At 46.4% G+C, this 26996-nt stretch overlaps 2 protein-coding genes and 1 non-coding gene across 5 annotated transcripts in view; 1 reads left to right on the top strand and 2 right to left on the bottom strand.

The window, feature by feature from the left end:
• Window positions 1–2161: 2161 nt before the first annotated feature.
• LOC136496513 (phospholipid-transporting ATPase 2-like) overlaps window positions 2162–26996 on the top strand; it is a 51391-nt gene continuing 26556 nt past the window's right edge. Inside the window, exons 1-13 of one of the 3 annotated variants that reach the window (XR_010769068.1) lie at window positions 2162–2429; window positions 2650–2818; window positions 3565–3778; window positions 4756–4872; window positions 6538–6630; window positions 6699–6873; window positions 6991–7157; window positions 7348–7458; window positions 23220–23317; window positions 23414–23556; window positions 24959–25055; window positions 25132–25241; window positions 25324–25488. Coding sequence is in view for 2 of the 3 variants with exons in the window: in XM_066492211.1 (XP_066348308.1) it covers window positions 2697–2818; window positions 3565–3778; window positions 4756–4872; window positions 6538–6630; window positions 6699–6873; window positions 6991–7157; window positions 7348–7458; window positions 23220–23317; window positions 23414–23556; window positions 24959–25055; window positions 25132–25241; window positions 25324–25488 (1612 nt within the window). In the remaining variant the exon portion in view is untranslated. The remainder of the gene's footprint in view (window positions 2430–2649; window positions 2819–3564; window positions 3779–4755; window positions 4873–6537; window positions 6631–6698; window positions 6874–6990; window positions 7158–7347; window positions 7459–23219; window positions 23318–23413; window positions 23557–24958; window positions 25056–25131; window positions 25242–25323; window positions 25489–26996) is intronic. The other 2 variants (XM_066492212.1, XM_066492211.1) reach the window with 2 other exon arrangements.
• TRNAK-UUU (transfer RNA lysine (anticodon UUU)) lies at window positions 5407–5479 on the bottom strand. Its single transcript has one exon. It is a non-coding gene; the product is annotated as a tRNA-Lys (tRNA).
• Window positions 14212–15020, bottom strand: LOC136496515 (uncharacterized). The gene has a single exon (XM_066492213.1). The coding sequence runs from the start codon at window positions 15013–15015 to the stop codon at window positions 14212–14214; it is 804 nt and encodes a 267-aa protein (XP_066348310.1). The 5' UTR covers window positions 15016–15020.

Below are 26996 nucleotides of genomic sequence, written 5' to 3'. Positions count from 1 at the left end.
ATGCCAAAGCAGTTCTATGACGTTCAATTTTCGTCATAGATCTATCCAAATCTATGATGAATTTCTAGAATCGTCATAGAATTTCAAGAATGACGAGACTTCTATGATGAATCGTTTTTCATCATAAATTCGTCATAAAACTAAAATTATGACGAATTTGGCTCCTTCAATGACGAAATCTGTTCGTCATAGAAGTGAATATTTCTAGTAGTGTAATGATGAAGTCGGGCCTTATTTTCAAACGAAGAAAGGTCTTCGACAGAGGATCCATTATCTCCCATTCTGTTTAACATCTTAGCTAATATGCTAGAGGTACTAATTAAAAGAGCCAAGATAGATGATCAGGTGAGTGGAATAGTGCCACATCTTGTTGATGGGGGCTTATCTATTCTACAGTATGCCGATGATACATTACTCTTTATGGACCATGGCCTTGAAAAGGATCGCAACATGAGGTAATTGCTTTGTGCGTTTGAACAACTTTCGGGGCTTAAAATAAATTTCCATAAGAGTGAAATTTTTTGTTTTGGGGCAGCACAAGAAGTAATGTCACAATATACTGAACTATTCGGCTGTAACCAAGGAGATTTTCCTATGAGGTATTTGGGCATACCTATACACTATAGAAGGCTATCAAATGCAGATTGGAGAAGAGTAGAAGAACATTTTGAAAAGAGACTAACTAGTTGGAAAGAAAAAACATCTGTCAACTGGTGGGCGCCTAACACTAATTAACTCAGTACTTAGCAGCTTAACTATGTATGATGTCCTTTTTTTAATCCCAGGAGAAGTTCTCAGGAAACTAGATTACTTTTAATCAGGGTTCTTTTGGTAAAGCGATGAACAAATAAGGAAATACAAACTCAGCCAAATGAGATATCATATGCCAACCCAAAGATCAAGGTGGGCTTGGAATTCATAACCTCGACATCAAGAACATAGCTCTTCTCATTACGTGGCTTTTTAAGCTGACCACAATAGATAGTACTTGGCAACCAATACTACGCAACAAATATTTAGAATCTAAGCCTCTCTCTCAAGTTCAATGGAAGAACGTGGACTCATATTTTTGGGCTAGCTTTATGAAAGGTAAACCAGATTTTCTCCAATTTGGAACCTTCATAATTAAAGATAGCTCACAGTTCGGATTCTGGGAAGACAGATGGTTAGGACAAACAACTCTACACGAGCAATACCCTTGCCTTTATTACACAGCCCATCGTAAATAGTATACTGTAGCAGAAGTGTTAAACACCTCACCACCTGCTATCTCATGGCAAAGGGACCTAATTGGACATAAATTAGTGGCTTGGAATGATTTACTCCCTCCCATCACTAATATTGTGTTAAGCTAGGAAGAAGATGTATTTCGCTAGAACCCACATCCTAAAGGATAATTCTCGGTTAAATCCAATTACCTGGCTATGCCGCATAATGATATTCCTAACATTAATAAACACTTATGAAAAATAAAAGCTCCATAGAAAATCAAGGTCTTTTTTGATACCTACGTAGGGGCGCAGTGTTAACCAAAGATAATTTAGTTAAATGCAATTAGCAAGGTAGCAAACCATATTATTTTTGTCATAAAGATAAGAGAATTACACACCTTTCTTTAAATGCCACTTTGCTTGTGCTGTTTGGTTTGTCATTCAAGCGGCTTCGCAGTTATCTCAACTACATAGTGTGTCTAGTATGTTTGAAACTTGGTTATGGGGTCTTTGTAAAGATTTGAAATCGTTAGCTTGGCTAGGAGCAGCAGTAACTAAGTGTTGGTCGCTATGGTTACATACAAATGATATATTTTTTAAAAGAAACGAAATTCTTCCTCTTTGCAAGTTACATACTCTGTTATGCACTGGCTTTGTATATGGGCCATCCTCCAAAAACCAATATCATAAGATTTGGTTGCAGCGGCGTTTCAACATTTGGCATGGGTGGCTAAGAAGTTTTTTTTTTTCCAGACACATGAGTGATATTTTAGTTTACAAATTGAGTATTATTAGTGTGTCTGAACCTTATAAAACTTTGTAAGGCTGTGTGCATCCTAATTATGCAGGGATCGAGAGCGTTTGAATATCCTTGTATCATCTCAAGCCTCCTTATCGAAAAAATATGTGTAGTCATTGTGCCTGCAGAAAAAGAAATTTAAAAGGATAAATCAGTCCAATGGCCCGCGGTCACACCTGTTTGCTGCTGTTCTTCGGTTCACCGCAGCCTGCCCGAGACCGACGCGATTCGACCGTTTCCGCCGGGGCCAGGTTTCTCGACCGTACGGGTCCAGGGCTAGCATCAGTGCAAGCAACCGCCGCCGCACTACTCCGAACTGCCTAGGTCTTCGTCGAATCGTCGGGCCCTTTGCCGGCGACGAGCACTGAGCATCCGAACCCTAATTTAAGCTATCTGGCTACTGAGCATCCGAACACCAGGTATGCCTGCCCCTACCCTCCTTCCTCCTGTGCAAAACTGAGAATCCGAACCCTAATTTAAGCTATCTGGCTATCGGATCGGATCTAATCTAATTACGAGTGTATACATGTATGTATTGTGCCTACTAACTTGTTCTTTTTTTTTGCCAAAAATTATCGGGTGCACATGTGTACACCCATGTCCTTTATTCGGCCCGCCCCTGCACGGTTTCTTCATCAGAGTGATTCAAAGCTCGCAATGGCACAGAAGTGACATCTTGGGAAACAATGAAACGTTTTGTCTATATCAATGATGATTCGTGCCGGTATTCCTACTGTGACAATCGGATATCCAATACCAAGTATTCGCTGTGGAATTTTCTCCCGAAAAATTTATGGGAGCAATTCAGGTTTGTATCTGTTCTTCACTTGTTGGCAATAAAGTAGTTCCATCTCCATCTTAGCCGTTTCATTGCTTCAGCACCTAAGGTAGTTGCAGTTTATCCACTTTTTAGGGCACTTCCTTCAACCTAAATGACTGGAGGGGGTCTAACATAAAACATTATTCCTGCCATTTGATGGAAGCTGCAATTCTAGTACCATGTTGCTTAATGAGTTTTATTATATGTACAATGCATCAACCATGCTTGCGTCCGCATATGAAAATTTTCAGTGTCATCTTGCCTGAAGGACTAAATTAGTATCAGTGCACTTTGTAAAGATGCATAAAGAGAGCTCCATGTGCGGGGTCTGGGGAAGGGTGTTAGTGGCAAGCCTTACCCTCGCCTGTGCAATGCGAGGAGACCACGACTCGAACCCGGGACCTTCCGGTCACAGGCGGTAAGACTCTACCGCTTGCACCAGGCCCGCCCTTCGCACTAGATAAAGATGCATACTAACGATAAATAGTTTACTTATTTTGTAATTAACTGGTTCGAGAACTTCTAGATAGCTTTCACACTGAATATGGTGCTCTTATTTGCAACATGAGACAAAATGCTTCTTGGTCAAAGGACCGCTCTTATTTGCAACATGAGACAAAAGGCTTCTTGGTCACTTGGTCAAAGGACCTGCAGGAACTCATTCTTTCTATTTGACTAATGAATTTCAGTTCCATCAGAATTTTAATTTCTTTTCATTTCTCTAAGTATTTCAGGCGTTTCATGAATCAGTATTTTCTACTAATAGCCTGCCTCCAGTTGTGGTCCCGTATTACTCCTGTCAGTCCTGCAACTACATGGGGTCCACTTATCATCATCTTCATTGTTTCTGCTTCAAAAGAGGCTTGGGATGATTACAATAGGTATCTTTCTGACAAGAAAGCAAATGAAAGGAAAATATGGCTGGTAAAGGATGGCATCCATAGACAGGTTTTTTTCTTTTCTCCATCTAATTTGCTTTAACTTCATTGAAAATATGGCCTTCTTGATCTATTGTACTCCGTTCCAAATTATAAGACGTTTTGGCTTTTCTAAATTCATTGTTTTTACTATGCATCTAGACATAATGTATATCTAAGTACATAGCAAAAACTATGTATCTAGAAAAGCCAAAATGTCTTATAATTTGGAATGGAGTAAGATGTAAGCCATTCACAGAACATTGTTTGCCAGGCCTAGCAGCTTATCGTGTTTAGGTCACCAGTCTGCACCAAAAATTCATTTTTGCCTAAAGGTCACCAGTAAGATGTAAGCCATTCACAGAACATTGTTTGCCAGGCCTAGCAGCTTATCGTGTTTAGGGTTTAGGGTTTAGGTCACAGTTTAATATCAAATTTTGTGATGTGACAGAGAACATCATAAGTTATGTTAGAAAAATATATCTTAAATTTTTTACACTATTTTGATAGCTTAGGAAATTTAATAATAAATTAACACTTGAGATACAATATTGTACACAACATACACAAAATATGATGTCCTCTATGACTCTATCACAAAATTTGAAACTAAAACACAATTTGTAATAGAGAAACAAAAAAGAAAAATCTTTTAAGGTGTAAATTGGAACAACTTAAATAGTTGGAGGGAATAAATTGAACCAAATGTTAGTTTAGGGGGCTATCTGGACAAAGGCCAAACTTGGAGGGAGTAATTTGGACTTTTGCCTTTTGCTTTTTACGTGTTGGAATTGGTATGCTGTAATATATTCTAAAAACCAAGTGGTCTAATAGCACTGGTATATGGAATGATCAGAGTATTGATGAATGTGGATGAGTAAAAAGTTGTATTGTTCCTGTAGTTTTCTTCATCACCAAAACGTACAACTATATCTGTATTTTCTAATGATGCATATGGGATTACTTGGATTTATTATTGGAATATTTCAATGTGCTTTTGTTCTGTAGATCAAAGCACAGGAGATACATGTTGGAGATGTAGTGTGGCTCCATGAGAATGACGAGATACCATGTGATCTTGTTCTCATCGGGACTTCTGATCCTCAAGGCATTTGTTATGTTGAGGTAAATGATTTTTTTCTCGAACATGCATGAGAGCTGCGAATCATTATATTAAGTAGAAAGAAAGGGGTTTAGAACCTGTACAAGCCCAACACACTCACAAATTTACATAAAACACACACTCGTCTTTGGAACACAAGCAAGGCAAAACGAAATTACCCACAAGCAGCAGTACATATGTTTGTTTGTTGCACATAGAGACATACTATTATAGGAGTTCGTATAATTTTCCGAGATGGTCGTAGCCATTGCCTTGACAAAGTAACGAACTTAGTACCAGGTAGGTTAAGGCGTAATAAGTCAAAGAGGTCTTAGCGGAACTCGATAGGCCAAAAAGGAGGGACTCATCAAAGGAAGTTGCCGACTCGGGTAGGTAAGCAAGAAAGTAGACTCCTTCATCGGCCAGGGTACTCCTGAAATCTATCTCAGTAGGGAAAAGTGGAGTTATGGTATAGAGAATTCTGACCTAAATGGATGCATTGATTAGGGTATTTGTCCCTAAGAAATCCATCCTTACGAATACAAGAGTGGTTTTTTTGGGTATAGCAGGACTTGAACCTGCGACCATTAGGTTAAAAGCCCAATACTCTACCAACTGAGCTATACACCCGATTTTACAAGAAGGCTTGGTGCAGAAAAGAAAAGAGGGTGACCTGGCCCCTTTTCTTCTTATCATATCACAAGGGCGTGGCTCTGTATGGGGCTCGTACTGAACCTGACTGTCCTGTGATGAATTTACCTCTAGATTGCCCTAACCTTTTTTTTTGAACCGTGAGTACAGCAAAGAGGTCAAAGAGCTGCACAAAAAAACTATTATAGAGATTGCCCCAACCTTACGCCTGATCATATCACAATGGACTACAGATTTTCCATGGATGCATATTCTGATCCCACTGCTTGAGTGGTATTTTGTTATATTCCCACATAGAATCTGAACTTGATTCCATTACCTCAACTTAGAAACCAAGGAGAACCAATTCCTATCACGTGGTGAAGTTCCCAGAACTTCTGTTTGCTTTACCCCCTTCCCTGCAAAAAATGCTTCTCCAATTTTCCATCATGACATCAGTTTCTTCTCCCCCTGCCAGAAGCCAATGTGTCATTGACATGGCAGTACATGAATTTTCAAAGTCAGGACTGCTACTAAGAGTTAAAGAGTATCAGATATGACAGGTTCAAGAATGGATGAGCATAGCAAAGTTCATAGAGAGTGTTACAGATTATTGTCCCACACCTGCTCCAATGGGTTGGAGCTCTGCATGGAGAATCCAAGAGTTAGGAATATTTTTTTGGTATTATTCTATTATTATGCTGAACTGTCATGTTTTGTGGCATTTCATTAATGCTTGGTACTTTCTTTGATGCTGAGTATAGACCTTGAAGCCTGAACTTGGCTATGTCGTGCCAAAACATTTATTCCTGTTAAAATCTTTAAAAGCCTTCATCAGAAATACAATTGAGAATCCTTCACCTCCACCCCCACCCCCTGGGGGTGACTTATTAATACACTGGATCGATTGTTTGATGTTACAGACATAATTTTCAACTCCCAGCCCATGGTACTGTGTTGCTTGTATTGTAGCCAATGTTCTGGGAAATGAAGGAAACTTCTTATCAATTGCTGTTAACGTAGTTGATGTCTAACTGTGTTTCCCATTGTTACTCCAGACTGCTGCTTTGGATGGTGAAACTGACTTGAAAACAAGAATCATTCCTACAATTTCTGCTAACTTGTCAGTAGAGCAGCTAGGAAAAGTCAAGGTGAGTCTTTCTGCACTTCTCCTTTGATATTTCTTATTTTTCTGATTACTTCTGTTTAATTTGTGCAGGGTGTAGTTGAGTGCCCCAACCCAGATAATGACATACGAAGATTTGATGCTAACATGCGCTTGTTCCTCCCTATAATTGACAATGAAAAATGTCCTTTGACTATCAACAATACACTTCTTCAGTCTTGTTACCTACGGTACACTGAATGGGCTTGTGGAGTTGCAGTTTACACAGGTAAATACAGAATATGATACATGATGCCTTACTTAATGTGCCGATTCATTTGTTTTGCAAGTAGCGGACCTGAAAACATTGTAGTGGCATGGTTAACCCACCAATCATTCATTGCAGGCAATGAAACCAAATCTGGAATGAGTAGGGGAGCTGCAGAGCCCAAGCTCACTGCTGCTGATGCAATAATAGACAAGCTCACTATTGCAATATTCATGTTCCAAATTGTTGTTGTACTTGTTCTGGGTTATTTTGGGAATGCTTGGAAGTACACTCAGGGGCTTAAGGTGCTATATCTTTTTGATAATCAGTGTTCTGATGCAGAAAATTCACTGTAATTTGCATGCATGTTGTTGTACCCTCTCATGGGCACTTGCTATTGTATTTTGTGATGTAGATGATTTCATCTATAAGGAATTGAATATATAGTTATGTCATCTGTATTCTGTGATCTGATATGTCATTTTCTTTATGTAGCAATGGTATCTTATGTATCCTGTGGAGGGAGAGGCCCCATGGTATGATTTCTCAATTATCCCATTACGCTTTGAGCTGTTGTGCTCCATAATGATTCCGATCTCCATAAAGGTATGCTTGCAGGTTGAATTGTTGCTAACTCTTTCTTTGTTTGTTAGTCCAGTTTGGTTTTCGCCTCCAGTGTATCAAGCCAAAATTTGGCAGTGGCCAAGTTAGGCATTGCCAAAATTTGGTCATATACAAGATGTTCGGATTAGAACCATGCCAAAATGCTAGGAGGATTAACAAACCATTGTTTGAGTATGACATGTGACTCACATTTTTCAAAAATAATTTAATAACTGATAGGTAATATGGATCTTGATTTGGTGATTCAATTGCATGGAGTACTACTGTGAAATCGGATTATATATTAGAGTCATGGTTCAACTGGTATAATCAATGCAATTTTAGAAATGAAGCAATCAACGCTAGGGGTACCACCAATCTCTGCCATGTCAGGTTGGCATGCAATTTGGCTTCTTAAAAAAAACTCGATCTGCGGGGGGGTATGACGGCCCCCGGTATTTTTTAGAAGGATGGTCTTCTCACACAGATCGAGAAAACCCCCGAACCCCCGCCCCCATCCTGACGCAGCGGAATCCGTTGCCCTGTGAGAACCGGGTTGAGCCGTTCTGCGCTTTGGCTTTTGGGGACGGGCGAGGGGATTTTTTTACCCCCCGCCTGAAATTCGCTCCCACGGGGAATCGAACTCAGGACCTGAGGGGTGCCGCCGGAATTCCCTAATCACTTGGGCTAGTCCTTTGGCGCAATTTGGCTTCTTGGGTAGCTCGGGCCAGCAATTTGGGCGCCTGGAATGGCTGGTCATTCCAAATTTTTTTCTGCCCTTCAACCAAATGATGACCTAATTTTTTTGGCATGGCCTGCTAGGGCCAAAAACAAAGCATGTCCTTATTCTAATGTACACCAATACACCATATTAAAAGTTACTGTACAATTTGTTATACTATTTGGTTGTCAATTTTATTTCATATAGAAATTTTTTTTTTCTGTAGGGATACTGCATGTACAGGATGTTTATATTGACTAATACACCTAACATGATTGAACAAATAGACTTGATGGGCTTAGACAACATCCCTACTGGAAGCGGAAAGCTGCCATAGCCTAGGTTTAGTGCCTTGTTGAGCTCCTTCTGGCTGTTACTAACCTTGGAAATGACAGAAGATGAATCCTCCATTAGTGGAGATGACCATATATAGAGAGAGCCTCATGGGCTATATGGGCCTATAGGATGGGCCTTGATATACACTTAACACCCCCCTTCAAACTCAAGGTGGAAGCGGAGGATCTGAAGCATTGAGTTTGATCAAATGAAGCCGATGTTGCTCTCGAGTCTTGGCTTTAGTGAAAAAATCAGCCAGTTGCAACTCAGAGGGTACATACTGTAGATCAATTGTCTTCTGATGACAGTGAGAACGGGTGAAGAAGGCATCAACACCAATATGCTTAGTAAGCTCATGTTTGACAGGATCATTGGCGATTTGTATGGCTCCAGTGTTATCACACAAAAGAGAGGTAGGGGCATCACAAGAAATACTAAAATCAGCGAGTAACCATCGAAGCCATACAATCTCTGCAGTGGTAGTAGCAAGTGCTCGAAGTTCTGCTTCTGTACTAGAGCGAGACACAACAGCTTGTTTCTTGGACTTCCATGCTAGAGGAGAACAACCAAGAAGAATGCAATAGCCTGTGATAGAGCGGCGATCCGTGGGATCACTTGCCCAAGTGGAGTCCGAGTAAGCATGGAGCTGAAGTGGACTATCGCAAGCAATGTTTTCAGGACGGCTGGTCGAGCCTGGACGCTTGAGGACCGTCCAGGACGATTAATTGACCCTGGACGAGTCCCCTGGTCGTCCCGGTCGTCCCCTACATATGGGGACTGATATATACCATATATATATATTATATAGTTATATATACAGTATAAAATATATACCATATATATATATATATTATATATATATTATATATATATATATATATATATATTATATATATATATATATATATATATATATATATATATATATATACACTAGTATACTACATGTTCTAGGCTCTACTGCTCTAGATAGATAGGTCAGCTGGCCACTTACCTGGCTGCTGCAGAGCCCTTTCTTGTCTTGTTGGCTGCTGCTGCCAAACTGAAATTATAGAAAAATAAAGCACATTAACAAAGGCAATTAGGTGAAAGGCAATGAAGTGATCAACAAAGCAAATTAACACAGTAAAGCACATAATTTAAACCAGTCCAGAACTGCATAGTGCATAGTGGCACACTGCCACTGCCATAGTGCATACTGCATAGTGCATACATCAAATCCAGTACATAAATAGGCAAAATGGCCAAGGATAAGAACTACTCAAGTAAATCAGCATCTACACGAAAGCCGCCTCCATCTCCACGGGTGTCTTCATCCTCCTCCATTGGTACCACAGGATCAGATGCATGTTGATCTTCTTGGGCATCATGGTCACTGTCATCTTCTTCCCCTCCAGATATATCTGGTGCTGCAGAAGTCCTCCTAGGACGCTTCTTGTTCCTAGTATATCTGGCCTCACAAGATCCCCACCTATTTGTTGTCTCATTAGATTAAGTATCCTCCCATGCTTGTATAAAAATCTGCTCACCTTCTTTGCTGAATTTATGACAGTGTTCAACTTCTTAATCTCTCCAATGTCTTGCAGCAGCAAATTCAGGCAATGGGCAGCACAAGGTGTCCAAAACAAGTGCGGGATCCTGTCCACTAAAATCCTTCCCGCTGCCTTGAAGTTGGACCCATTGTCCGTGACAACTTGCACCACATATTCCCTTCCAATCTTGTCAATTTGCTTCTCCAACAAATCTGCTAACATATCCTTATCAGCTACCTCACTTGATGCATCCACTGAACCTAGGAAGAAGGTCCCTACTGGACTGTTTGCAAGAAAATTGATTAGATGACGATGGCTAGTATCTGTCCAACCATCAGACATGAGAGTGCAACCATACTCTTTCCAAGCTTCCTCATGCTTCTTTCTCAGTTCTGTTGTCTTGTTGACAGCCCTTTCTAACAATGGCTCCCTAATTTCATGCATGGATGGTGAGCGGTACCCAGGTCCATACTGTCCAATTGATTCAAGCATAATCTCCCAACTTCTTGAGTTAATGACATTGAATGGTATACGATTTTCATAAAAGAAATCAGCTACATGGTCATCGACAACTTGTTTGTTCTCTTTCTTTGTGCAATGCTCTAGAGTAGGCTGAGAAGTCTTGAATTTGTGCCTTTCTGAAACTACCTCTTCTGGTGTCTTCCGAAGCATGGCAACAACTGACTTGGTGTTCTTTTGATTTGCTGGTTTAGATGAACCAGCAGTAGCTATATAGGCAGCGATGGAAGCTTGAGCTATTTTCTTCTTTTCTTATGCTTGCTTCTGCTTGGTCTTTGTCCCAGAACTAGGCACTTTCTCTGGTTCAACTTCAGTAACTTCATCACCTTCACCCTCTTCAGAATCTTGTTGAACTTCAGGAACTACCACAACTGCAGACCTTGTATGCTTCTTGATGTAAGCATCCATCTTTCTAGCAATAATCTCAGGGCAACTTCCACATTTAATTGCATCACCATAACCTCCAGCAAGGTGTTGTTTGAACCTACTAATTTCTGATGGAGTTATCTTCTTACAAAAAATACATTGTACACTGTCCTTCTTTGTAATATCTGGCCACCACCCATACTTCCATCTAGGGTCTCGAGATTTGGCCTTCCTCTTGGGATCTTTGGCTTCAGCAACCATTTCTGGAGGCAGTTTTGCTATGGCCTTCTCAATAAGAGATGCAACATCTGGAGCAGCTGAGGATGCTGAACCAACAACAGCTGAGCCTGAGGCAACTAAGGAGGCTGGAGTAGAACCAACTTCTCCTTGAACGGCTTCAGGCATGTACACTTCCACTGCACGCTGCCGTTGTCGATCCAGATCTGCACAAGTACATAGAGAAAGAGAGCATAAGCTTCAAGCACAGGTAGAGCATCAAGCTTGAACGAGGAGGTGATGACTGATGACTGACCTGAGGAGGAGGAACTTATCTTCGTCGTGCAGTCCTCCTACCTTGCACAGTTGGACCTGTGCACCCGCTGGATCTGCAGGCCTACGCGCTTGCAGCAGCAGCCGCAAGGAAGAGGGAGGGCAGCTGGAAGGGAGGGAGGAGAGGGAGCAGCTGGGAACTGGAAGGGAGGAGAGGAGAGGGAGCTACAGAACTGCAGCAATGGAGGTGGTTGCTGCTGCTGGACGGGAGAGGTGAGAGGAGTGAGTGTGTTCTGCTGACTTCTGAGTGAGTGAGAGGCTGAGGGAGTGAGGGGTAGGAAAGAAGAGAAACCCTAATGGGCTTGGGCCAAAATATAAGACAACTAGATAGGCCCAACTCTGAGATGCAGCCTACTCTCTGGCTGGACGCCCACACAGCCTAGACGGATGATTAATCGCGACTGGACGACGACTAATCGGACGTCCAATTTCCTGGACGGTCTGGCCGAGTCGGAGGCCCTGGTCGAGTAGCTCCAACCGTCCAGGACGATTAGTCGCGATTAATCGGATGTCTTGAAAACATTGATCGCAAGCATAAAACAAGCACCGAGATGATGTCCCCCTTAAGTATTGTACTACACGAAGCAAATGACCAAAATGAACAGAAGTAGGAGCACTCACAAACTGACTTAGAATGTGAACAGCATGAGCAATGTCAGGTCGAGTAACAGTAAGGTAAACAAGGCTGCCCACAATATGCCGATACCGAGAAGGATCCTCAAGAGGCGTTCCATCAGTAGCACGAAGTTGCAAGTGCATATCCATAGGTGTTGCAGCCGTGCGATTATCAGTAATGCCCGAACGAACAATAAGGTCTTGGATATATTTTGACTGAGAGAGATAATAGCCATTGGCAGAATGTGAAACCTCAATGCCCAAGAAATAACTGAGAGGACCCAAATCAGACATTTGAAATTGCACACCAAGTTGCTTCTTCACATGGGAAATATGTTCCACATCATCTCCTGTAATTAAAATGTCATCAACATATAGAAGGAGCAAGGTACGCCCACGTGAAGAGAGGTGAATAAATAGATCAGGATCATGAGCACTAGGTGAAAAACCAGCAGCTCGTATCACAGAAACAAATCTCTCAAACCAAGCACGATGAGTCTGTTTGAGACCATATAAGGCACGACGAAGACGACAAACATATCCTAAGGGAGCATTAACACTTGGAGGTGGCTGCATGTAAACTTCATTCAAGTCACTATGAAGAAAAGCATTCTTAACATCCATCTGAGAGAGAGCCCAATTCGAAGTGGCAGCCACTGTAATCAGAGTACGAACGGTAGTCATATGAGCAACGGGTGCAAATGTCTCATCATAATCACGTCCTTGAGCTTGCTGGAAACCTCTAGCAACAAGTCTAGCTTTATCTCTCTCTATAGAACCATCAGATTTTCTTTTAATCTTGAACACCCACTTAGATGTTATTGGTACTGCATGTGATGGTAATGGAACAAGATCCCAAGTCCCTTGACGAGCAAGGGCAGCAAGCTCCTCACACATTGCAAGCTGCCTGATATGTGGAGGGTTCATCAACAACAGCATTCACACATGGAAAACCATACTTGTCAGCAGGCCCAATAGTAGTGCGATCCCGAAGATTATATCTTGGACCAACCTGTAACTCATCAGATAAAGCTTGTGACTCATTAGCAACATTAGAAACATTAACAACAGGATCGTCAGGACTGGCCAGGGTGGTAGAGGTAGATGAAGGATTAGTGGGACCTTTGGGACGACGAGTGTAAACCTATGTAATGGGCGGTTTAGATGGAGGTGGAGGTGGATCTGGACTCTCATGTGTAGATATCACATGAGGTGGAGTGGAGGAGGATGGTGCAGGAATATCACCTCCAGATGAATTAGTAGGAAAACACAGAAAGGAGGTGGACTCAGTAGGTGAATATGAAGGTTTAGTAGATGGGTTGTAGAAGAAAGGGTGGTCCTCAACAAAACTCACATCACGGGAGATACGTATACGACGAGAGGTAGAATCATAACACCGATAGCCCTTATGCTCAGGACTATACCCTAGAAAGACACACTCAACAGATTGGGCAGTCAACTTGGTCTGTTCACGAGGTGCAAGCAAAACATAGCATGTACATCCAAAGACTCGAAGATGATCATAGTTGGGAGGAGTACCAAAAAGTACTTCACCAGGACATTTGCCAAACAGTTTGGATGAGGGCTGTCTATTGATGAGATAGACAGCAGTAGAAACAGCTTCCCCCCAAAAATGAGAGGGAACAAATGAGGAAATGAGAAGTGTTCTAGCAGTTTCTATGAGATGGCGGTGTTTGCGTTCAGCAACACCATTTTGAGCATGTGCGCCAGGACAAGAGAGTTGAGCAAGGGTGCCCTTAGAGGTAAAAAACTGGCAAAAATATCAGATAAATACTCACCACCAGATTCAGAGAAACACTAGAGGAATATGGAAGCTGTATTTGCTTTCCAAGCTTGCAACCCTTAACAATGGAAACTAGACTCGACAGATGTATGACCTAGACAACCTTTATTTATTAATGTTGACAAACGGGACCCACATAAACGACCAAGACGGTGATGCCACTTGGCGAAGGACGAGGTGGATGAAGATGCAGCGGACGACACACGAGACGTGGATGTAGCTGAAGAAGGAAGGCGCAAGGTGTCCAAAACGTAGAGGCTAGAAGCACCTTTACGGCGATGGCCAGTCCCAATCACAGTCCCGCTTCGACGATCCTAAATGAAACAAGATGAGTCATCAAATCCAACAAAGCAATTTTGATCAGTAATTTGGCATACTGATAGAAGATTCATGTTCAACTGAGGTATAAGAGAAACATCAGGTGCAGAAAAATGAGAATTGTAGAGAATCCTGATGAGTGATGGACAGGATGTACCATCAGCAGTCTGAATAGAAGCACCATCTGTGACTGACTTGCAAGCAACCAAGTGGGACTGATCAGATGTCACATGGAAGCAAGCGCCTGAATCAAGAACCCAAGACGTCGAGGAAGCACTGACAGGTGAGGCTGCAGCAATAGAAACTGCACCTCGAGAAGTGGAGCCAGTACCACGACCGCGGGCAGCACGATGAGCACGATACTCAGTCAATTTCTGTGGATGTTGAACAAAACAATTTTCTAGAGGATGACCAGTCCTGCCACAATACTTGCAAGGCTCTAAAGAGGTGCCTTTTGGTACACCAGTCCTCTGCGAGGCAGCCACCACACTATGAGGCACAGAAGAAGCAGACATGGACTGAAGATGTGTTTCCTCTGCAAGTAAATCAGCCAAGGCCTGTGCCATAGTGATATTAGAGGAATTGTGAAGCAACCGATTGCGAATGGAATCATATTCTGCTCGAACACCCATGACAAATCTATAGGTAAGGAACTGCTCAATGAATGTAAGTGCTGTACAATTCTCTGCAGCTGTATATTGAGGTACCATGGAGATCAAAGAGCCCATCAAGAGATCAAAAGCGGAGTAGTACTCATCAATGGACATATCTTTCTGTTCAATGACATGAAGTTGTTGCATAAGAGTATGCTTTAGAGCACCACTATCTTGAACATAGCAGTTGCTTCAAATAACCCCACATGGGTTTAGCTTTCTTAAACTTACGAAGACTCATGATCATAGTTTGCTTAACACTATTGACCATGGCTGCCATCACTTTTCCATCATTGATTTCCCAGGTTTTAATAGCAGCAGCGTTACTACCATTAGGGTTACGAGCAGGTGGATCATCAGTCAAATGAAAATAAAGACCACAGCCCCTTAATGCAGTCTCAACAGAAAAAGCCCACTCCGGATAGTTCTGACCATCTAGAGTAATATTGATAACAATTGCATTGATCTGTGACATGGTTGAAAAGACTACTGACAGCTGACCAACAGGTAGACCAACAGGAAGAGGAAGACAGGGATCAGTTACCACCGTTGCAGAAGGAGACCGCCTCTGGTTACTGTGTTGTGCGTCCACAGCCAACCGGAGTAGCAACACAGACGAAGACCCCGGCCGTAGACGATGGAGACAAAGTGTCCTCGCGAGTGCTGTCCTCCCGCGAAGTAGAGGTCTGCGCGATGGGCGCGCGCGGACGGGCGAAGGGGGCGTGCGTGGACGGGCGACGACTCGCGTGGACGGCGCTGGGCGCCGTCTGCGCAGAGACGGTGCGGACGGAAGGCAGGTCGCGGACGAAGTCGCAGTGGCCCTACAGAGACGACTGTCGGTACAAAAAGTGACCAACTAGTAAATATTTATAGTTTTGCTGTACGTTGTGACCGGAGGTGGCCTAACACTCAATGACACAGGGTTTATACTGGTTCAGGCAACGTGCTCTACGTCCAGTTTGAGTCGGTCAGTGACTTTATTCCTGAGCCCAAGTGCTCGAAGTTTACAGTGGGGTTACAAACGAGAAGGAGAAAGATGGGGTGTACAAGAGGTCCGGTCGGAAGGGCCGAGAGCGACAGAAACTCCGCTGCGAGCTAAGTATTCAAGCGTGCGCTTGAGGTTCGAACCTGGCGGTTCTACGGTTGTGGACTAGCGAGCGGCGGTAGAGACCGCTGCGGCGGCGGCAAGGGCGTCGAGGCTGGCAGCGGCGGAGCTGGCAGCAGCCAGAGCGGAGGCGGAAGCAGCGGCGGCATCGGATGCAGCGCGTGCGGCGGCAACAGAGGTCGAGGCCCTGCGCGGCAGCATCAGCAGCTCCGTTTCTGCTGACGACAGCGCCGACGCGGACCTCGAGCTGCTGGGGAGGGAGGCAGGATGAGCGCGGGCGGCGCAGTGGGTAGCCGCGCACGCCCACGATCGCGGCGGCAGCCCAAAGAGGCATGACGCGCCGGCGGCGCTCCTGGAGGAGGCGCGTACGGTGGCGGCGCTCCTGGAGGAGGCGCACACGGCGGCGGCGCTCCTGGAGGAGGCGCGTACGGCGGCGGCGCTCCTGGAGGAGGCGCGCACGGCAACGGTGGCGGACGGGTCGATGGAGGGCACGGCCTTCACAGGCAGCGTGGCTTTCTCTCCCCGGATCGGTACCGTGGTTACCACGGGCTCCCGGCTGTCGTCAGGGACGTCGGCCCCGGCGGTGGGTGGCCTACCCTCACTAAGACCAACTACGTCGAGTGAACTGCGGCGATGAGGGTAAAGCTCCAGGTGCGACACATGTGAGAGGCAGTCCGGTACAGCGGCGTCGACTACGACCTAGATCGACGGGCGTTGGATGCCCTCATCGCTGCAGTCCCGCCCGTGATGTAGTTCTCGCTTACCAACAAGCGGAGTGCCAATGAGGCTTGGGACGCCATCGCTACGGCACGCAGCGGCAGCGACCGCGCCCACAAGTCCACACTGCAGGCACTTCGCAAGGAGTGGGAGAACCTGGCCTTCCAGCCAGGTGAGGACGTTGATGACTTTGCTCTCCGTCTCAACACTCTGTTGCAGAAGATGGTGCAGTTCGGCGATGACACCTACGGCGAGGAGAGAGCTGTCGAAAAGCTCTTCCGCTGCGTCCCCGAGAAGTACAAGCAGATGGCTCGCTCGATCGAGTCCCTGCTAGATCTCTCCACGATGTCGATCGAGGAGGCGATAGGTCGTCTCAAGGTCGTCGATAGCGATGAGCCACAGTTTCTCTCGGGGCCCATCACCACTGGCAGGAAGCTCCTCACTCGGGAGCAGTGGGGTGCCTGCCAAGGTGACCGGAAGAACGGGGAGCCTTCTTCCGCGACTGGCAGCCGCAAGCGTGGCAAGGCGCGCAGAGACGCCCTTGCCGGGGCGCGAGGACGTGCCGAGGGTGATGCCCGCAGAGGCGCCCAGGGCGGCGCCGCCGGCAGGCACAAGCCGGCACGAGACGATACCTGCCGCAACTGCGGCCAGCTTGGCCATTGGGCCAAGGACTGTCGACAGCAACGACGTGGCCAGGCCCACGTCGCACAGGCGGTGGAGCCGACTCTGTTCATGGCACATGCAAGCATCGAGCTACCTCCAGCGGCACCGGCCGCAGCGGCTCTCCTCCACCTTGACAAGCCAAAAGCACACGCCCTCCTCGGCGACGGCTCCGGCAACGACAAGACTGACGGGTGGTGCCTCGACACCGGCGCCACCCATCACATGACCGGTCGACGGGAGTTCTTCACCGAGCTTGACTCTAGAGTCCGAGGCTCCGTCAAGTTTGGGGATGCCTCCGGCGTGGAGATTAAGGGCGTCGGCTCCGTTATCTTCACCGCCGTGTCTGGTGAGCACAGGCTGCTCATCGGAGTCTACTACATCTCCGCGTTGAGGAACTCCATCATCAGCTTGGGACAGCTGGATGAGAACGGTTCGCGCGTGGTGGTTGAGGATGGAGTCATGAGGATTTGGGATCGCCGTCGTCGCCTTTTTACCAAGGTATCCAGAAGCGCAAATCGACTATACGTCCTTAACATGCAGGTGGCACAACCCCTCTGTCTCGCTGCTCGTCGGGACGACGAAGCGTGGCAGTGGCACGAGCGCTTCGGGCACCTTCACTTCGAGGCCTTGAAGCGGCTTAGTGCCGCGGAGATGGTGCGAGGCCTGCCGTGCCTCGACCATGTGGAGCAGCTCTACGACGTCTGCGTGTTGACGAAGCAGAGGCGACTCCCCTTTCCCCAACGGGCGAGCTTTCGAGTCAAGGAGAGGCTCGAGCTTGTGCACGGGGACTTGTGTTGCCCGGTGACACCGGCCATACCGGGAGGACGACCTGCTGCTCGTCGACGACTTCTCCCGCTACATGTGGGTGAGGTCCTCGGCAGCAAGGGAGAGGCTGCGGACGCCATCAGGTGCGCGAAGGCTGCTGCGGAGGCGGAGTGCGTCCGCAAGCTGCGCGTGCTGCGCACTGACAACGGCGGCGAATTCACGGCAGCTGAATTCGCGTCGTATTGCGCTGATGAGGGCATTCAGCGCCACTACTCCGCGCCGTACAGCCCGCAGCAGAACGGCGTCGTCGAGCGGCGCAACCAGATGGTTGTGGGGATGGCTCGGGCCCTTCTCAAGCAGAGGGGGATGCCGGCTGTCTTCTGGGGAGAGGCGGTGGTGTCGGCCGTCTACATCCTCAACCGCTCGCCTACCAAGGCGCTCGACAGCAGGACGCTGTACGAGGCTTGGCATGGGCGCAAGCCGGCGGTCTCCCACTTGTGGGTCTTCGGCTGCCCCGCGTTCGCCAAGGAGCTTGGCCACATCAGCAAGCTCGACGACAGGAGCACTCTGGGAGTGTTCATCAGCTACGCGGAGGGCTCGAAGGCCTACCGCATCCTCGCCCCGAAGACACAGCGTGTGCGCACGGCGCGCGACGTTGTGTTTGACGAAGGGCGAGGATGGGCGTGGGACAAGGTGGTGGATGACGGCTCGGCTCCGGCGTACGACGACTTCACTGTCGAGTACGTCCACTTCGACGAGCGCGTCTACCCCAATCCCTGAGCCTTCACCGACCCCGGCGCCTGCTACTCCGACAGCACCACGCTCTCTAGCCAGGACCTCGACTGCGATGAGTTCTTCGCCGGCTCCACCACAGCCGGCACCGCCACGCACTCCAGCACCGACAGGCACCTCTTCGGGCACGTCTACTCCAACACCAGCTCGTGTCGAGCACAACCCGGTTGAGCTCGCTACTCCGCTCTCTCACGACGAGGAGCGCATCGACGCGTACCACGACGGCTCGCCGTTGCGGTACCGTACGATGGAGAACCTTCTCGGCGACCAGCCGGTGCCGGGACCGGTGCCTCACGACCTGGAGGCGCAGTTGCACCTTGCGTGTGACGACGGCGAGCCTCAGTCGTTTGCAGAGGCCGAGAGACACGCGGCATGGCGCGCCGCGATGTAGTTGGAGATGGATGCGGTCGAGAAGAACCGCACCTGGGAGCTTGCTGACCTTCCTCGTGATCACCGCACAATCACCCTTAAGTGGGTGTACAAGCTGAAGAGGGATGAAGCCGGCGCCATCGTCAAGCACAAGGTTCGCTTGGTGGCACAAGGTTTCGTGCAGCAGGAGGGGGTCGACTTCGACGACACCTTTGCTCCCGTGGCACGGGTGGAGTCCGTGCGACTCCTCCTTGCGCTAGCTGCCCAGGAGGGCTGGCGTGTTCATCACATGGACGTCAAGTCGGCGTTCCTTAACGGCGACTTGAAGGAGGAGGTCTACGTGCACCAGCTGCCGGGATTTGCGATCCCCGGCAAGGAGGGCAAGGTGCTCCGCCTGCGCAATGCCCTCTATGACTTGCGGCAGGCACCGAGGGCGTGGAATGCCAAGTTGGATTCCACGCTAAATGGGATGGGCTTCGAGCAAAGCCCGCACGAGGCGGCCATCTACCGACGGGGCAGTGGAGGAAATGCTTTGCTGGTGGGTGTCTGCGTCGACGACTTGGTGATCACCGGCACCAAGGATGCGGAGGTGGCGGCATTCAAAGAAGAGATGAAGGCCACCTTCTAGATGAGTGATCTGGGGCCTCTCTCCTTCTACCTGGAAATCGAGGTGCACCAAGATGACTCCGGAATCACGCTTCGACAGACCGCCTACACCAAGCGCGTCGTTGAGCTAGCTGGGCTCACCGACTGCAGTCTAGCTCTCACTCCGATGGAGAAGATGCTGAAGCTGAGCCGCGATAGCACGACGGAGGAGGTGGACGCTACACAGTACCGACGTCTTGTGGGGAGCCTTCGCTACCTCGCCCACACATGGCCGGACTTGGCATTCTTCGTCGGCTACGTTAGTCGATTCATGCAGCGACCGACGACGGAGCACCAGCAGGCTGTGAAGAGGATCATCCGCTACGTTGCGGGGACTCTCGATCACGGCCTCTACTAACCTAGGTGCTCTGGGGCGGCACACTTCGTCGGGTACAGCGACAACGACCACGCCGGCGACATCGACACTAGCAAGAGCACGAGCGGGATCCTCTTCTTCTTCGGCAAGTGCCTCGTTAGCTGGCAGTCGGTCAAGCAGCAGGTGGTGGCCCTGTCCAGCTGCGAGGCCGAGTACATAGCGGCCTCCACCGCTTCGACTCAGGCGCTCTGGCTCGCTCGATTGCTTGGTGATCTTCTCGGTAGAGACACTAGAGCGGTGGAGCTCGGGGTGGACAGTAAGTCCGCTCTGGCCCTAGCAAAGAACCCCGTTTTCCATGAACGGAGTAAGCACATCCGGGTAAGATACCACTTCATCCGAGGTTGTTTGGAGGAAGGGAGCATCAAGGCAAGCTACATCAACACCAAGGACCAGCTTGCGGACCTGCTTATCAAGCCTCTTGGGAGGATTAAGTTCCTTGAGCTCTGCTCCAGGATCGGGATGGTTCAACTTTTCGACAAGTCGACGCACAAGACTTAGGGGGAGAATGATGGATAAGTATCTGTGTAGGTCTTTTTGTGGGGCTGCAGCAGCATGGTGGTCTTGCTGCCCATAAAGGACAGCATCCTTGACTGGAGGACAGCATCTTAGCATCTAGGACAGCATCTAGGACAGCATCTAGGACTAGCATCTAGGACAGTATCTAGGACAGCATCTAGGACAACATCTTATACTAGCATCTTGGCATATGCTTGGCTGGCTAGCAGCCTATAAATATGTATCCCCAACCCCTCAGGTTGGCATGGCATTTGTGTGAAAAATAAATCAGAAAATTATCCCAACTCCTAGTGTCATCCTCTCTCAATGAGAGTAAGAATTCTGCTACTACCAAGAGTAAGAATTCAGTGACTAACAAATGCACTTAACTTGGTTGAAGTCATTTGTCTTTCTCTCACTGAACCCTAGCCATCCTATAAATGTCCTTCTCTACTTCCTTCGTACCCAAATGTTGGTAAAGATCCTCGTACGCTCTAACCTTTGCTTAAACTTACAGCTCGCTTTGCAGTCTTTTTTGCCACCTTGTACTTCTCTATGCTGTCCACACTCCTGTCATGGTACAAGCGTCTATAGCATTCTTTCTTCTCCTTAATAGCCCTTTGGACTTCTTCGTTCCACCACCAAGTATCTTTAACCTCGCCTCCACTTCCTTTGGTTACTCCACACACCTCTGAGACCACCTTCCGGATGTTGGTTGCCATCTTCTCCTACATGTTGTTTATGTCATCTTCTTCCTTCCAAGAGCCCTTTCCCTGAATACCTCTGACGTCTCCCCTTTTAGTTTCCACCACTTTGTTCTTTCAATCTTAGCTTGTTTATCCCTACGGGCACGTACCTGAAAACGAAAGTCTGCCATCCAAAAGCTTATGTTGAGAAACAACACACTCCCCTGGTATCACCTTGCAACCCAAGCATGCTCGTTTGTCCTTTCTTCCTGCGAGGACAAAGTCAATCTGGCTAGAGTGTTGTCCGCTACTGAAGGTCACTAGATGAGATTCTCTCTTTCTAAAGAAAGTGTTGGCTATCATCAGGTCAAAAGTTACCGCGAAGTCCAGAACTTCCTCCCCCTCCTGATTCCTACTACCATACCCAAAACCTCCATGAACTGCCTCGAAACCTACGCTTGTAGTACCTACATGCCCATTAAGATCTCATATAAAAAGCTTCTCACTACTAGGTACAGCTCTAATCAGGCCATCTAAGTCTTTCCAGAACTGTCTCTTAGCACTCTCGTCGAGGCCTACTTGGGGGGCATACGCACTAATTACGTTCAAGACCATATCACCAATGACAAGCTTGACTAAGAAATATTTTGAAAAGAAAAAAGCAAAAGCTTGAAGGAAATAACTATAACTGTGTCCTCTGCAGTAACAACATTGAAGAAACTGCTTTCCATCTTTTCTTCAGCTGTCCCTTTAGCCAAACTTGTTGGCAGCACCTTGGAATTAATTGGGATTTCACAAGAGAATTTTTCAAGATGATGCAGCAAGCTAAAGCTCAATCTCAGAATCCCTTTTTCATGGAGTTCTTCACCATTGTGGCATGGCAAATTTGGAAGCAGAGAAATAACTTCATCTTTGATAGGGATCATTGGCCTTCTTTTATCTCTTGGAAGAGCTCATTCTGTGAAGAAGCTAGGCTTCAAGCTCATAGGTTCAATGTTGTAAAGCGTCTAGAGTTCCTTTCCTGTATAGTCCCTCTAGCCTAGTTCTTCTGCCTCCCCAGGGCCTGCTTTTTGTGTAGCTCCTTCTTCCCTTGCTGTGTCGCCTTTGTACAGTGCTGTTTCTCTTTTTGGTTTTAATAAAATTCACAGTGGGGGCCTCCCCTGCTGTATATTTCGCTCAAAAAAAGAAAAACCCATTGTGGGTGCCCTTAGGACACTACTTTCTTCATTGTGCCAATGTTTGCTCAGTTGAGAACTTAAGTGGTGTGTAATCATCAAATACTTTGACTGTAGAAACTAGAAAAATTTCAAGACATCATATTCCTGTAGATGTTATCTGTCTGAGTGTTGAAAGCAACAAGGTTTACTTTTATAATTTAGATACTATAGGTTAACTGTTCCTTTTTAGTGTTGGAAACAAATTCATAAATAGTCAAATTTGGAGGTTACTTTGCTGTTTTATGTGGATAGCTGTAGCTGAAGAAGCTGAACAAACTTTCTCTAGCTCACCCGCATTTTTCCTTGATGTATTTCTCCTGTTACTATGCCTGACATGATGATGTGTGTTGGAAGATCGAAATCAAACAGGTCCATCTTGTGCAATTTTGATGCTACAAGTAAGAGCTGAAGGCGTAAATGAATTGTTTGGGCACTTCAAGAAGTTCAGATACTGTTGTTAATAATTTTCTATACTTATACGATCTCTATTATTTTAAAATATTTTTTATTCTTGGTTGTAGGTTACTCTTGATTTGGCTAAAGGTGTGTATGCAAAGTTTATTGATTGGGATGAGCAAATGTTTGATTGGGAAACAAATACACCTGCTCATTCAGCTAAGTGTGTGCTGCAATTTATCTGTTTCTGTAAACTTTAAAGTTTGTTGCATCTAGATTATGTATTTCTTAAAGCTTATTAGATAATTGTATCCTTCAGCACAGCTATTAGCGAGGACCTCGGACATGTTGAATATATTTTGAGTGACAAAACTGGGACACTGACAGAGAACAAAATGATCCTCAAACGATGCTGCATAAGTGGTACTTTGTATGGAAATGACAACGGAGATGCATTAAACGGTTGTCCACTTACTCATTATGCTCTTTACATCCTATTAAGGGACAATGTTTATCCTTTTCTTTTCTCTATTTAGTAGGGCTTAGTATGAAGCATGCTTGTTATGTGTATAGATTATGAGAAATTGGGGAGGTGGAATTGGGGGATAAGGGTACATCGGCCCTCTATAAACAGAGGAGACTGAGCTGGGCATGATACAACACCGGTCCTATTCCTACGAGTGAGCAGTACCTGTTAACAGTAGTACAGTATTACAGCCTGACCAGGCCACTTGTTAGGGTCCTGGCCATGACACATGCTATTTGTTTGCGCAAATGTGGCATCTCAGTGGCTGGAAATTCTCAGGGACTGGAAGTGCAGTAGTGCACACTTCACTGCAACTTGAATCTCACTCTTGCTGTCTTTCCCCTTTTCCTCATAATATAATGATATGCAGCTAAACTGTGTGTTCGAGAGAAAAAAAAATCACTTTCTGTAGTTGGTAGTCATACATAACAATTTTCATGTACTCCTATTTTTTTATTAGGAGGGATGGAACATGGTAGTTGAAATTCATACTATACAAAGCTTTGTATAAGAAAAAATATTAAGGTGTTTATATGTAGAACGGTCAACAGTGACTTTTTAACTTTTGTAACAACTTTAAAATTCATGATATATGTTTTCTAATGGTGCCCTAGACTGTTAGTGCACTTCACAATGCCATGATGTTATTGGAAATGTGTTATAAATTCTATTCATGGATTTTGAGTTTTTTTTCTCGAATATGCAGGAGAGCTGCAAATCAATATATTAAGAAGAAGAAAAGGGGTTTAGAACCCATACAACACCACACATACAGAACACTCACACAAAAATAGGCTCGCCAATGACTACAAACAGCAAACAACCTTGACCATCAAACTAACTATCACTAAACCCAAGGGCGAGGAGATGTGAAACCCTCGAGCCCCAGCTAAACACCAAAAAAGTAGTTCCTCCCTGATGAACTCTAAAACCCCATTCAAACTAGGCAAGATCCCATCAAACACGCAACGATTGTGGTGATTCCAGATTGCCCATGCTCCAAGGATGATAATGGACTTGAGACCTTTATGGACTTGACCATCCACTCTTTCATTTGTTTTGGCCCACCAATCATCAAAGGAAAAATCTTCCGGTTGAGGGGTTAAATCTTGAAAGCCTACTTTCTGCAAGAGGGGATATACCATACTTGTCAAGCAAATACACATGAGACAAGTAAATGATCAATTGTTTCTCCAGCCTGGGACAGCACGCAGCGATCATGGATTTTGAGTTACCATTTTCGATATTGTTATTGCCTAACTTGTGCTCTAAATGTGCCACCCAAACTGTTGCAGAAGCAAACCTGTTTTTCGGCCACTGACAATTCTCTCAACTTAGATGTCAGACTTGTAAATGCGATCTCAAGTAATGATCCTGATGTCATCAAATTTCTGTTGGTTATGGCTCTTTGCAATACAGTGGTTCCTATCAAAAGGCAAGTTACAGTTTCTTTTCGTTACTCTACTCTGCATGATATTAAGCTGTTCTTTATAAAATTTTCATACTTCTAGCAATGATGATACTGTGTCATACAAAGCACAATCCCAAGATGAGGAAGCTTTAGTTAACGCTGCAGCAAACCTGAATATGATGCTCATCAGTAAAGACAGCAGTACAGCTGGTTAGTGGATGTTCATTGGATTGTGATGAGATTATTACACTTTCATTAAGCTGTTCGATTGAATTCTCTTCTGTTTCTTCAGAAATTTGTTTCAATGGGTCTAAGTTTCGGTATGAGTTGTTGGACATTTTGGAATTCACTTCTGATCGCAAAAGAATGTCTGTAGTGGTAAAGGAAGGGCAGACCGGTAAGATCCTTCTTTTATCAAAAGGTGCGGATGAAGCTCTCCTGCCTCTTGCCTGTCCAGGTATATGGTATAGCCATGAAAAGTGCATTACGGCATGATTCATCAAGATATTGAATTTAGCCTGTTATGCTTTGGTTTTGTTAGTTTTGTTAGTCGCTGAATTCTCACTCTTGGTAGTAGGAGAATTCTTACTCTCATCGAGAGAGGATGACACTAGGAGTTGGGGCAATTTTCTTGTCTATTTCTCACACAAGCTCACACAAATGCCATACCAACCTGAGGGGTTGGGGTTACATATTTATAGGCTGCTAGCCAGCCAAGCATATGCCAAGATGCTAGTCTAAGATGCTAATATGCTGTCCTAGCTAAGATGCTGTCCTCTAGTATAAGATGCTGTCCTCTAAGATGCTGTCCTCTAGTCTAAGATGCTGTCCTAAAAACAGAAAAAACAGCCACAAGGACCATGACCATGTGAGCATCATAGCCCCACAAAGACCATCCACACATGAGACTTATCCATCATTCTCCCCCTAAGTCTTGTGCGTCGTCTTGTGGGAGAGTTGAACCATCCCGGTTCTGGAGCAGAGCTCAAGGAACTTGATCCTCCCAAGGGGCTTGGTGAGCAGGTCCGCAAGCTGGTCCTTGGTGTTGATGTAGCTCGCCTTGATGCTCCCTTCCTCCAAACAGCCTCGGATGAAGTGGTACCTCACCCGGATGTGCTTGCTGTGTTCGTGGAACACGGGGTTCTTTGCCAGGGCCAGAGCGGACTTGCTGTCCACCCTGAGCTCCACCGCTCTAGTGTCTCTGCCGAGGAGATCACCAAGCAGTCGAGCGAGCCAGAGCGCCTGAGTCGAAGCGGTGGAGGCCGCTATGTACTCGGCCTCGCAGCTAGACAGGGCCACCACCTGCTGCTTGACCGACTGCCAGCTAACGAGGCACTTGCCGAGGAAGAAGAGGATCCCGCTCGTGCTCTTGCTGGTGTCGATGTCGCCGGCGTGGTCGCTGTCGCTGTACCCGACGAAGTGTGCCGCCCCAGGGCACCTCGGGTAGTAGAGGCCGTGGTCGAGAGTCCCCGCAACGTAGCGGATGATCCTCTTCACAGCCTGCTAGTGCTCCGTCGTCGGTCGCTGCATGAACCGACTAACGTAGCCGACGGAGAATGCCAAGTCCGACCGTGTGTGGGCGAGGTAGCGAAGGCTCCCCACAAGACGCCGGTACTGCGTAGCGTCCACCTCCTCCGTCGTGCTGTCGCGGCTCAGCTTCAGCCTCTCCTCCATCGGAGTGAGAGCTGGGTTGCAGTCGGTGAGCCCAGCTAGCTCAACGACACGCTTGGCGTAGGCGGTCTGTCGAAGCGTGATCCCAGAGTCATCCTGGTGTACCTCGATTCCCAGGTAGAAGGAGAGAGGCCCCAGGTCACTCATCTGGAAGGTGGCCTTCATCTCTTCCTTGAATGCCGCCACCTCCACATCCTTGCCGGTGATCACCAAGTCGTCGACGTAGACACCCACCAGCAGGGCATTACCTCCATTGCCCCGTCGGTAGATGGCCGCCTCGTGCGGGCTTTGCTT

The sequence above is a fragment of the Miscanthus floridulus genome, chromosome 12 (assembly GCF_019320115.1).
Source record: "Miscanthus floridulus cultivar M001 chromosome 12, ASM1932011v1, whole genome shotgun sequence".
Classification (NCBI taxonomy): Eukaryota; Viridiplantae; Streptophyta; class Magnoliopsida; order Poales; family Poaceae; genus Miscanthus; species Miscanthus floridulus.
Note: the sequence above shows the minus strand (reverse complement) of the source record. Positions and strands in the feature narration are given on the sequence as shown.